General features: G+C 50.9%; 1 protein-coding gene across 5 annotated transcripts; it reads right to left on the reverse strand.

Annotated features, from left to right (window-relative positions):
- Positions 1–878: 878 nt before the first annotated feature.
- CDK3 (cyclin dependent kinase 3) lies at positions 879–11813 on the reverse strand. Of its 5 annotated transcripts, none has more exons than XM_071452944.1 (9): positions 11733–11813; positions 9913–10015; positions 5642–5818; positions 4665–4742; positions 4205–4325; positions 3541–3711; positions 3033–3134; positions 2193–2396; positions 879–1799 (listed from the first exon to the last, which is right to left on the reverse strand). In XM_071452944.1, exons 2-9 carry the CDS (start codon positions 9996–9998, stop codon positions 1674–1676), a joined length of 1065 nt encoding a protein of 354 aa, XP_071309045.1. In that variant the 5' UTR covers positions 9999–10015; positions 11733–11813; the 3' UTR covers positions 879–1673. The 5 variants fall into 5 exon arrangements, with proteins under 5 accessions (XP_071309045.1, XP_071309048.1, XP_071309044.1 ...); XM_071452947.1 differs by having other exon boundaries at positions 879–1796; positions 11577–11812; XM_071452943.1 differs by having other exon boundaries at positions 11577–11810.
- Positions 11814–11819: the final 6 nt, after the last annotated feature.

The following is an 11819-nucleotide window of genomic DNA, read 5'->3' on the forward strand; positions in this document are numbered from 1 at the left end:
GGGAACTGGAACCCCCTAGTCCTGAGGGACTGGAAGCCCCAGTAATCCTGGGGGACTTGAAGCCCTGGACAGTGAGCTTTCCCAGGGACTTGACCCCTGTGTGGTGACTCAAACCCCTCACCAGTAACTCTGTGAGGGAATTCGTACCCCTCGTCAATAACCCCAAGATAAACAATTTAAAAGATGCCTTTACTCACCTCAGGGATCTTGCCTCGAGCCCCTGACGGCCTGAGGCCGAGGTTCTCCCCGAGAACCCCTCGGTGCCGGCTGGAGATCTGTCGACTGCAGATCCGTCAAGGCTCAGAGGTGAGCTCCTATCTGGGTGGCCAATAACTGTCACCAAAATTCACCAAAAAGTGGGTAAAATAAAACCCCTTAACACCAATGCAGCGTTAAGAAGTTATCAGAGGCCTGGTGCACGGGGGATAGGCTCCACCTGGCGTGCACACCATTCACTACAAGTTCATTGCTTAAATACAGTCACTGCGTGGGTATTATAATTGTTCATTACCATAAAACCTTCCCCATGTTCCCAGGTTCAGTTTTTTTCTATAATCTTGTTTTGGCTATAACTGCATTCCTAAGGCAGTTGTCTTCCCCTTATCTTCCTTCTGTCCTTGATGAGAAAGCAGCTCCTGCATACCCTGGTTCTTTGCTAAAAGTACACAGACACAGCAGAATTTGGATTAACACTTTTGGTACCAGTTCCATGACAGGACTGAGAGCACATCTCTGTACCTGCCAAGGATTTGGCTGGAAAGGATAAAAGAAAGAAAGCAGGAGATGAGGAAGGGAGAAAGGCTCTGTGGAAAAAAGAACCAGCCAGTCTGTCTTGCATTACCAGCCTGATGGGCTTTGCCAAACAATGAACACCAAGGTTTATGAACAAATGGCAAGTATTTATTTTATACTGAAGAAAAAGAAATTAAGATGTCAACACCACACCAAGAGTCAGAGACATGCCCCCCAAACATTTGAACAGCAAAAACATTTCCAAGGCAATAAAGCAAAGAAAACAGCATTACATCTGGAATGATGATGGAAAGCCAGTGGTTTAGCTGCTCCCTGTTTCCAGTCATATGCAGCAAGTGCTTTATTCTAAGTGGATCTGCTTTATGCTAACTGGATCTTCTGGCTTCCTGGTCACAGCTAAGGCACAAACTAAGACACCTGATAGTGCTCTTCAGCTGTGAAAGAGAAGGATGTCAGCTCTGTTAAAGAGCTCAAACTAAACAGCTTGTCTAGTGCTGAGAAGCCTGGGTGATAACAGCAGCAAAGAGCTGAGCAGAGATGTGTCCCCCTTCCCTGGTGCCAGCAACTGCCACCAACAGAGCTGGGGATGCTCCAGTGCTGGAGACAGAAATCACTGTGTGTCACCTTAGCTTACTAGTGGAAGGACAAACCTCAGAGAAATGCTCTCTTTTCTACATTTCAGTGGTTTATGCTGATAAATAACCCCCCCCCCCCCCCCCCCCACCTTTTGCACATGACCTCTTCAAAACAGCTCTCCTGGCTGTAACCCAAACTTTTCCCCAGCAACAGACTGAAAGTCTCTAAATGCCAAGAATGTCCCCTTCCAGGCTCCTCAGGAGAAGCAGGCCCCTGCTAAGTGCCCCAGACCACATCTGCAGGGCTACCTGGAGGGGCAAGAGCTTGGGGAGAGCCGTGCCCTCTCATCTGCAGTCTCTCCGCAGCACAGGTCGCTGTTCAGGGCTCCCAGAGTTTCTGCAGAGGAAGTACTGGTGGCTGAGGGCTGCTTTGGCTGAGATGCGCTTGCTGGGATCATACAGGAGCAACTGCTGCCAAGAGAAAAACCCAGCAGATTTAGGATTTTAAAAACTGGCTGATTGATTGCACCTGCACACAGCTGGGCCCAGTTGCTGATGTTGGTCCTGCCTTTTTCCTTCTCTGGGCTCCAGGAGTCACCCACAACTGAAGTTACTCTGGAGATTACTTTAGAAGAGTTCCTTGACTCCCAATGCAGTGGTTCCTAGAGGAACCTGCAATGACAGTCCTTCTTCAGAGTAAGACTGAGCCCTATTCCATGATTTGGTGCTTCTGCAATGTCAGAGGTGAGCACTCAACCCATATCAGCTACACTTCCAAGTAATTAAATCTCAAATATCGCTATTCCTTGCCCAGTTTGAAAACATCCTGTCTATCCCCAGGCCCTGTTCTGAGCCCTCACTCACCGTCAGTAAGTCTCTCCCATCTCGATCTAAGTTTGGAACAATGTCCTTCATCTCCTTCCTTGGCCACCGGGGAAAGCTGCCCTTGTAGTCAGGGAGCTGGGTCACACCAGGCCAGGTCACCTCGGTGGGAGTGCCCAGGGTGCGAAAGATCTGGAAGAGCTGATCGATCTCAGAGTCCCCTGGAAAGAGGGCCTTCCTGGTCATCTGGGGGAAGAAAAGAAAAAGCCAGTTCCCACCTTTCCATCAGTTGTGTGCCCTATTTCCTGCTGCGAGCAGCCCTCTGTCCCAGCAGGTGCAAACACCTGCACAGACCAGGGCAGTTGCAATGCAGTGATTCTGCCAGGCAGTGGCTGGGAACATCACAGGTGTCTGGCTGCTTGCTCCCACTCTGCTCTGCAGCTCAGGGACTTTGGGAAAGAGGAAAAGTGCTATTATACTGCAGGGCTAACCACAGCTCTTCCAAGGGGAGTATGGACCCCTAGGAGATCCACTCTGCCATGTCACAAGAGTGCTTGTTCTCTGCAGCCCACCATGGGGACATCTGGAAGAGTCATCTCCTCCCAGGGTCAAAATGCTGCAGCAATAAGGCTGAAGTTACCGCTTCTGCAAGGAGAGGCATCATGTTCCAATGTACTTGAAACTGCAGCCTTCTGCCAGGCCCAGAGGGTGGTAGATTTCCTTCTGAGATAAGGAACAGCTAACTCTTAGGGCGGACTTTCCATAAAGCAAACCCAGGACAGAGTGGGAACACAGTATCCCAGATGTTCTATATCTCATCCCTCCTTCCCACTGCAGCTGCCTCCTCTGGCTCATGAAAGAGATTATTTAAGCCCATCCTACCATTTCTGCAAAGATGCAGCCAATGCTCCAGATATCCACAGGGGTCGAGTAGTATCTGCATCCCAGCAGTATCTCAGGGGCTCGGTACCACAGAGTCACCACCTGGAAAGGAACCAACAAACAGTGTCTGGTTTCCCTGGATGAAACCAGAGGGGTGGGACCCTCCCTTCTCAGCTGTAATGCAGTGACTGTACAAATCAGAGCATGCTAAGGCCTTGCTGAATTTACAGACACTTTAGTGCCTGCAAGGTTGGGATTAACAGAACATTCTTCAAAAACACTCTGGAACAATTAAGTGTACCCTGTGGAGAGAAGGTGGGAGCCCAGCTGGCAGCCTGGCTCCCGTAGACAGTCAGCACACTTTGTGGTGACATGGAGGTCCCTTAGCTGCAGGTGAGGCTAAGAGCACATCCATGGCTCTGCCTCTGTTATAGATGAGCAACTTGTGCTGCTGCTGCTGTTCACCCACTGTGGATTGTGTACCCCACTCAGGGAGCCTCAACACTACCTCATGAGTGTATGTGCGTAGGGGGACCCCGAAAGCTCTTGCCAGTCCAAAATCAGCCAGCTTGATTGCTCCTGCTTCGTTAATGAGCAAGTTCTGCGGCTTCAAGTCCCTGTGGATGACCCTGTGCGAGTGGCAGAAGCTCACACCCTGCAGCAGCTGGAAAAGGTAGTTCTGAGGAGAGAAGAGATTTCAGATAAGGCCATGATGAAAACACTTTGAACTCTGGGTTGTGTGAACTAACGCACTTTGGATCTCTTACAGATCTGAATGGGAAGAAAGCCCTTGTTACAGTGCAGCATCAGGCTTATGGGCCACTACTCAGAGATACACACAAACTGCTGCCACACCACATGGGGACACAGAGACTCTGATCCAGGCACTGCCCTTCTCTTTCACCCACCCATTACTGTCTACAAAGGCAATTAGCAACAGATCCCTCCTTTGTTCTGCAGTGGGATAGGCTGGAGAGCCTAGAAACTTCTGGGAAATAAACATTTCTGAGCAATAGTGCCATGAGGGTTTCCCAGCTGAAATGTTTGAGATCTGGGAGGCTGAGAAATCATTTCCAGGCCCAGTCTGAGCAGTTCTGACATGGTTGTGCCCAGCAGAAGGCAGCAGGGACATGCTGTCTGCCCTGCCTGTTGGCATTGCTTCCATGCTGTACCTTGACCAAGCTTAAAGGAAGCTCTCCAGCTTGGCATGAGTCCATGTACTTCTTCAGGTCCTGATTCAGATACTCAAACACCATATAGAGCTTCTTCTGGCTGTGTATGACATCCAGGAGCCTGTAAAAGAAGTACAGCTCTCCTTTCAATATCTGTTCCAAACCTCTGCAAATACCCAAACATCCCTCCTCCCACACATGCCTCTGCTCTGTTGGTCCTTTGGAGAAGACAGAGGCAGTTTAAGGGCAGAATCTAGTATGGGGCAGCAGCAGTGTGTTGGTGAAGTGGCAGACCCATGAGGTATACTGAAAGCCAGGGAAGTTTAAGGGATTCCTGCATTTTGCTGTGTATTTTGGTCCTGCTATGCAGTTGGGGAAGGACAGAAAAAACCCCTTGCTGCCTGCTCCCAGAGCAGGAGCTCATGGATGAGCTGGTGGGGAGGGTGCATCCAGGTCTTACCTGACTATGTTTGGGTGCTTCAGCTCCTTCAGCAGTGAGATTTCTCGTATCGCAGTGCTGGGGACACCCTCTGACTCCCTGTGGCAGAGACAGGCTGTACTGCACCCCATAACCCAGGGGGATCCCACAGCTCAACGGGGCTCTGTGCCTCTTCCTTCTTCCACTGTACCCCAAGGGTGCATTAGAGTTTGGGGTGCAGCAGTGGCTGGGGTGAGGCAGGGGGGAAATCAAGTTGTGGGCCACGAGAGGGAAGGGATGACCTAGACATGCAGGCCTTGGGCCAGAGCTTCTTTGGAAGCACCTAAGGGTGCATTTAGAGCAGTAATGTATTAATTATCTAGGTCTTTCTTTTTGGAGGTGGGGGGGGGGGGGGGGGGGGGATGAAAGCTCTTTGCCCCTCAGGCAGCCACCTCTCCCATGCTGAGGGGCCACTATGGGGTGCAGCCCCAGCATATTGGCTCCCAGTCCAGGCAGACACCCCTCACTGTGCACACAGCTCAGGGATGACACAGGGGAACAAAAATAAGCTTTAATCTGCTCAGTCCCACTCTGGAGGGCTGAGGCTGACCCTGCCTGACCCCCACAGCACAGCCCTGAGGGAGATATTACCTCACAACATGGCAGCTGCTTCCCTGTGCCATGGACCCAGGGCCAAGTGGTGCCAGGCCAGGCCCTAAACACTCACACTCAAAGATTCTGAGCTGCTGGCTCAGCAATGGGTTTAATCAGCCCTTCTTTAGATCATCTAAAAGTTGGGGTCTTCCCTGTGGACCCACACAGCTGCAATGCCCATGAGACACAGAGCCCCCAAGCCCTCCAGACAACACTCCCTTTGGCTCTGCCTTTCCTGGTGCCACAAGATTATTTTAATCCTAGAGACACCTTTTTTCCCCTCATGTGAGACTTTTTTGTGCCTCCCACACCATACCGGGCACAGGCCTAGCGCCATGGCAGGCCCAGGGCTTTGCCCCACTCACGCGTCCAGGCGGATCTTCTTGAGGGCCACCAGCTGCCCCGTGCGCTTGTTGCGGGCCTTGTACACCACGCCATAGGTGCCCTCCCCAATCTTCTCCACCTTCTGGAATGACGCCTGGATGGCCTCCATGGGGCTGCCTCGGCCTGGCGATGGCACTGGGGGCGGCTGGCACCGCGCTCTGAGGGGAGGGGAAAAAGCGGGAAACAAAAAGGGGAATGGGGGGAAGGTGTTTGAGCCCTCCAGGTGTTCCCTGAAGTGCTGCCGGGGTCTGGGTCCCACCTTGGTGCTCCCTCAGCCTTGAAGGAGCCCTCAGGGACCTGCCTGGGGCAGCTGTGGGTGGACAGGGCGGCCTGGTGGGCTCTGGGGAACTTCAGGTGCACAGAGCCACAAAGGAGCCACCCAGGGCTGGTTGTTCTGCTGCCCAAGTTGTGCAGTGTGCTGGCTACAGCCAAAAATTGAGGAAAATTGATGTAAAGATGCACTTTGGGGCCTCAGGAAGAGCAGCATGGGCCAGGGTCAGGGTTAGCTCTCCTGCTCCATCTGCACAGTGCTGGGCATCAGTGGTGTAATTGGGTTCATAATTATGGCTTGCTGGGATATGCTGAGGGCAAACACTCAGCAGAAATGTCATTTTTATTGTTTGGTTGGTTTGGGGGGTGGTGAGAAGGAGGTTTTAGTGTGGGTTTTTTTGGTTTGGGTTTTTTTGGTGGTTTTTGGTTGCGTTTGGTTGTGGGTTTTTTTTGGTTTGTAGTTTTTTGTATTGTGTGTGGAGTTTTTTTATTTTTTGTCTTCCCCCCCCCCGCCCCCTTTTATTTTGTCTTGCACAATTGTCCCTTGAACCTCCCCAACATGGGCCATGCTTCTCAGTCAGCCTTTCGGGAGATGTCCTTGAGGGGGAATTAATCATTGACTTGATAGCTGGCAGAAGACAAGATTAAAATAATCCTACGTATTGTGGTACCAGGAAAGGAAGAGGCAAAGGGAATTTCATCTGGAGGACTTGGGGGCTCCATGTCTCTGGGTGGGCATGGACATTGCAGCTGTGTGGGTCCACAGGGAAGACTCCAACTTTTAGGTGACCTAAAAAAGGGCTGATTTAACCCATTGCTGAGCCAGCAGCTCAAAACCTTTGAATGCAAACAGAAAAGGCTGGAGATGGCTGCATTTCCCTGCAAACCACAGGCACAGCTCAATCCAAATTTGGGGATTTCCACAGTACAGGAGTCTTCTCTCCCTTGCACAAACATTTGATTCTCATGTGACATTAGCAACGTTCTGTCCTTTTGTCAATGGTTTAATACAGCTGTGTGGGCCTGGCACTATGTTGTTACACCAGAGTGGCTCTGATGTAACTTAATCTCCTTTTCTCACAACTTTTTTAAAGCCAGCCACTTCCATACACACCCAATACTTAGGAGGAAAACTGAATTTTCTTACATCATCTGGAGGGTTTGTGCAGGGCCTAACACATCCGATTTGGCAAGAAAGAGGGATTTAATCAATAAAGACAGGCTACCTTCTTTTTTCATCTTTATTTAGGAAAATTTCAATCAAAATCTTTAGTTACTTCAAAAATAGTGATTTAAGGTCTCTTAAACTTAGTTGTGTCTCAAGGAAGAAAGTCAAGTACTCAGGTTACTGCAAATATTTATTTTAGAATTAGAATTAATCCTCTCCTTAGATACTAGTTCTTCCTACCTGAAGAGGCAGGTGCTACTGAAAATAGTGACTCTTTGTTCTTCTTGTTTCTTTGGTCAGTCCAGATAGGTGAGTGTTTTGGCAGGAATGTTCCTGTGTGGCAGCTGAGTCAGGGTACCCCAACACAGGCACTCACGGGCCCGCAGCCAGGCAGGGCTAATGAACTTTGTGCTAATGCCCTTTTCCCCCATCTGCCAAAGGTGAGCTGCTTAACTCCAGATTCAGAGACTTCTGACTTCTTCATGTTGTGCATTATGAAAGAACCAGTGTAAACCAAGTGTTCCCTTTCCCTAACCACCCTTTCAAGCAAACAACAAACCTGCTTCCTAGAGCTATTTTCAGTCATGACACCTGGGGCAGGAATGGACAGCCCACAGTCACACACATTGACTCAGTCTTCAAGTGTTTCCCTGCTCAGTGACTTTGCTGTTTGCCACAGCAAACACACCTCCTGATTGACTTTTAACATATTTGTTGCAAATGGCAATGCAAGGACCAGCATGTGGCTGGTCTCAGAGCTGCTGTCAGGATGTGCTGCTTTCCCTCTGCTCCTGCCTCTCACTGAAGTATTTCCTCTGCTCCTGTATGGCTTGTTCCAGCAGGGCCACATTCATCCCTTCCACGCAGGTCAATATTCGTGCTTTTACCACAGGACTGGAAGTTTCTGGAGAAAGGAAAACAAAGCAACTTGGAGACAGAGAGTTCCCTCAGGCAACATATGACTCAAGCTGGGCAAATAATCATAACCTGAGAACTTCAGGAGACCAGTCTGGCTGCATGCTGCCACTGATGTGAGCAGCAGGAGCATCGTAGTTCAGTGATGTGCTTTCCCTCTCTCCTGATGGCTACAAAATGCTGGTGACTGACACTGCACTCCCCTTGCACTGGGGAACAGTGCCAGTGCCTGCCATCTGTCTACTTTGTGGCTGGATGCATTTTGGTTTTCCCTGGCTGAAAAGCAGCAGTGATGGGTCTGAGCTCATTTCTGAATGCCCCTGTGCAGACAAGAGGGCTTAGAAGAGGCTCAAAACTGGCTGCAGCCAACAGTTCATTGGTGGCATTCAAGTGGCAACATGGAGCTGCACAGAAGGGGCCAAACCTTGGTGACAGAGCCTTGGTGAAACAACCACCATCTCAGTCTGCTCCCCTTCCACCCCTGCAAAATGGGGCCAACTCCCTCCTAGGCTGGGATGACCAAAATAACAATTTTCTAAAGGAATTTTGCAGCAGTGGCTTAGCAGGTCACTCTCCAGAGGCCACGTGAAGTGTGGCTTTCCACATGCCACTGAGGACTTCTATGGCCTGAATGTGAATGCTTTTTATCAGGTGTGGCCAAGATAACAAAGAATTTGCTTCACCATCCCATGGCTCAGCTCAGAGCAACTCCCCACGCAGAGCACCAAGCAGCTGGAACACAGGGCACCCCAGAAAAGGACAACAGGGTGCCCTGCATGACACAGTCTGCCTGCATTCCTCACATGTCTGAGGGCAGGGATAATATATTATTAGAGCCTTTCAAGGATGGCAAAGACCAATCCAGTCACTTGCAATGAGGTATTGCTGCAATCTGCCATGTTTGGGGTGAAGACAGTTGGTGTGGTGGCTGGCAGTGATGCCAGAAGGCTTTTTAGCATAGGTTTCACAAGCCCAACAATGTGGCTGAAATGCTTCCTGTTTCTGAAAAAAATCTGTGCCAGAGGACCAGATTTTCACCAAGATAAGTGTCGCAGACATCTTTTCATTAAAATCCTTTCATTAGGATTTTTCCTGCTGAGAAGTTTCAGCAACAAGATGTAAACAATGGTTATCTGCTGCTGTGGAATGCAACAGGTCCATCTGTGATTGGCCCATCTTGGATGTTTATAATTAATGGCTAATCCAGGCCGAGCTATCTCGGACAGAGTCTGAGAGAGCTGCCTTTTGTTTTCATTCTTTTCTATTCTATTCTTAGCTAGCCTTCTGAGAGATGAAACCTTTCCTTCTATTTCTTTTTAGTATAGTTATAATGTAATATATATATCATAAAATAATAAATCAAGCCTTCTGAACTTGGAGTCAACATTCCTGTCTCTTGCCTCATCCAAGAACCCCTGCGAACACTGTCACAGATAAGGGTGGCTCTTCTCATGGTCAGCTGGGACAGACAGGCTGCTCCTACCTTGAATCACAGGCTCGTGTGATGGAGGAGCTGCACGAGAGGAGACTTGGTCCAGGCTGCCCTCAGTGACTCAGGGAGCCCCAAAAGAGCTGATGTACCATGAAGAGCAGCAAAGGGCACCAGTTCCCAAACCATTTACCTTCCCTGTGTTCAGCCTCTCCCAGGACCATGTAGGAAGATCCCACTTGGGCTTGGAATGGCTCCACAAACTTGGTGTCAACACAGACCTGGTAATGAGCTGAGTTGTGCTGCATGGTGAGAATGGCTTCAGATCGGGCCAGGTCATAGCAGCATAACCTGGGAATGATCAATTTGGGAAGCTCAGCTGTGCAGAAATCCAATTACAAACCAAAAGGGGATGTTCAGTCAGTGAAGGAAAGGCCTGGCCTGGAAGGAGGGCAGGGTACCCTTCTCACCTGCCAAATGTCCTCAGTGTCTTCCCCTCGGGGACCGAGCTGTTGATCTCCCATGGGAAGTAATAGACACCAGCACTTGGCAGCATCTCACACAACAGCTGACCTGCAGTAAAGCAAAAGGTCTGACTCCATGCTTCTCCAGTACCTGATCCAAACTGTGATACTGCCCTTCAACACTTTCCTTGCCCAGGTTCCTCCATCCAGGGGGCTGCAAGAGCTTCACAGCTTCCCTGCTGAGTCCTATTGCAGCTCACTGCATGTGCCAAGTCCAGGGCATCTTAGCACAAAGAGAAGCTGCACAGTCCCACACAACCCAGCATGAGCTACAGGCAGTTCACCAGGTCCTCTGGGTCTCCCCCAGGCTATGGATGAGTTGAGAAAGGTTCAGGAAGTGGGGAGAATGGTGACTGAGCAGTTCAGAGAGTATGAGAGACTGAGATCCTGGGATAGCCTCAGCTGCTGGGGTGACAGAGTACTATGCAGCAAGACTTCAGGAATGATCCCAAGCCTGTTCCCTTACTGCAATATAAAAAAGTGCTGGCAGTGTCTGATCCTGCAGCTGGAGAACAATAAGCTGGATCCAAGCCAGCCTAGTTTCGTCAGAAGTCTGGCAGGGTTTAGCAGACAGCGAGGAGTGAGAAGGATTAATTCCAAGGCAAGGCTCAGGTGGGACCTCCTGGGAGTGCCTGCGGTGGAACAGGGCTGGCACAGGCAAGTCACAGCCACAGCACAGAGTACACAGAAAGGCAGGAATGCAAAGCAGCTTCAGCAAAGTTCTAACCGTGCCCAGTCAACGCCAGTCTGGCTCCTGGCTGTGCCCTGAGGTGGTTTTTTGGCATTTTCCCGCTGATCTCCATTGCAGGCTGCCTGTGCTTGGATGTTTCCATGTCTCATTTACTGCTTTTCTCTCTCTCTCTCTCTCTCTCTTTTTTTTTTTTCTCCTTCTCTGTGGGGGACCCCAAGAGCTGCACAACAGCCCAGGCAGGGACTCCTGCACTCACACAAGTGGGTCCATCGCTGGGCATTCAAGAACCCCCAACACTGATTACTCAGCAGAGGGGACAGTGAGCTGACACACATTCTGTGGCTTTAATGCTTGGTGTCCCTTCCCCACCCCATGCATTGCTCACGGTGTTGCCACCTTGCAAAATGCCTCACGGAGGACTCTGTGGGAGGCTGGGGAAACCAGGGCAATCCCGGCTTACCCCATCCCTGCACATGCCTCCCTCTCGGCCTGCTGCCCCACAGTCCCATGCCAGGCTGTGGACACCCAGAAAAACCCTGCGTTGGAAAACTCCCAATCCACCTCCCCGCCCTCTGCAGCTCCGTGCATCCCCGCCGCACCTAACATACAAAAAGCAGCGGCAATTCTGCGCCTCCAGAAGGGCAAAGGCTGTCCTGTACCGCCCGGGTCTTGCTCCTGTATCCCACTGTGCAGCAAGGTGGATCAGCCAGGGATGCAAGACGCTCAGTGTGCATTTCGTGCACCTTTTAACGTACGGAGTCACTTGGGTTGTAAAAGTCACCACACACCCTGTGCCCACCCAATGTGCTACCGAAGGCATGCACCAGCTCCAGTGCAGGACTCTGCAGAGATTTATGGCAGGCCCAGCCCCAAGCGCAGCCCTTTACACGCAGATCCACAGCACTATCCAACACCGTACCTAACGCGTGCACAAACGCAGCCCGCTAACGGCACTTAATGAGCCGCTTATTTAATTAGCTACTCCATGCCGATGCCGGGCGCTCTCCCAGCGCTGCTCCATGCACACACACCGCGATTTAAGGCACCGCTCCCCGCACACCGAACGCGCTCTCACCGCTCCGCCATGGCCGCCGCGGGAAGGGCGGGCAGGGCACCGGCCCGCGTGCTCGGGAACCACGTGGCGTCGCGGGAATTACGTCAC

This window comes from Agelaius tricolor, unplaced genomic scaffold (assembly GCF_023055355.1).
Source record: "Agelaius tricolor isolate 1412-34295 unplaced genomic scaffold, bAgeTri1.0.p SCAF_35, whole genome shotgun sequence".
Lineage (NCBI taxonomy): Eukaryota > Metazoa > Chordata > Aves > Passeriformes > Icteridae > Agelaius > Agelaius tricolor.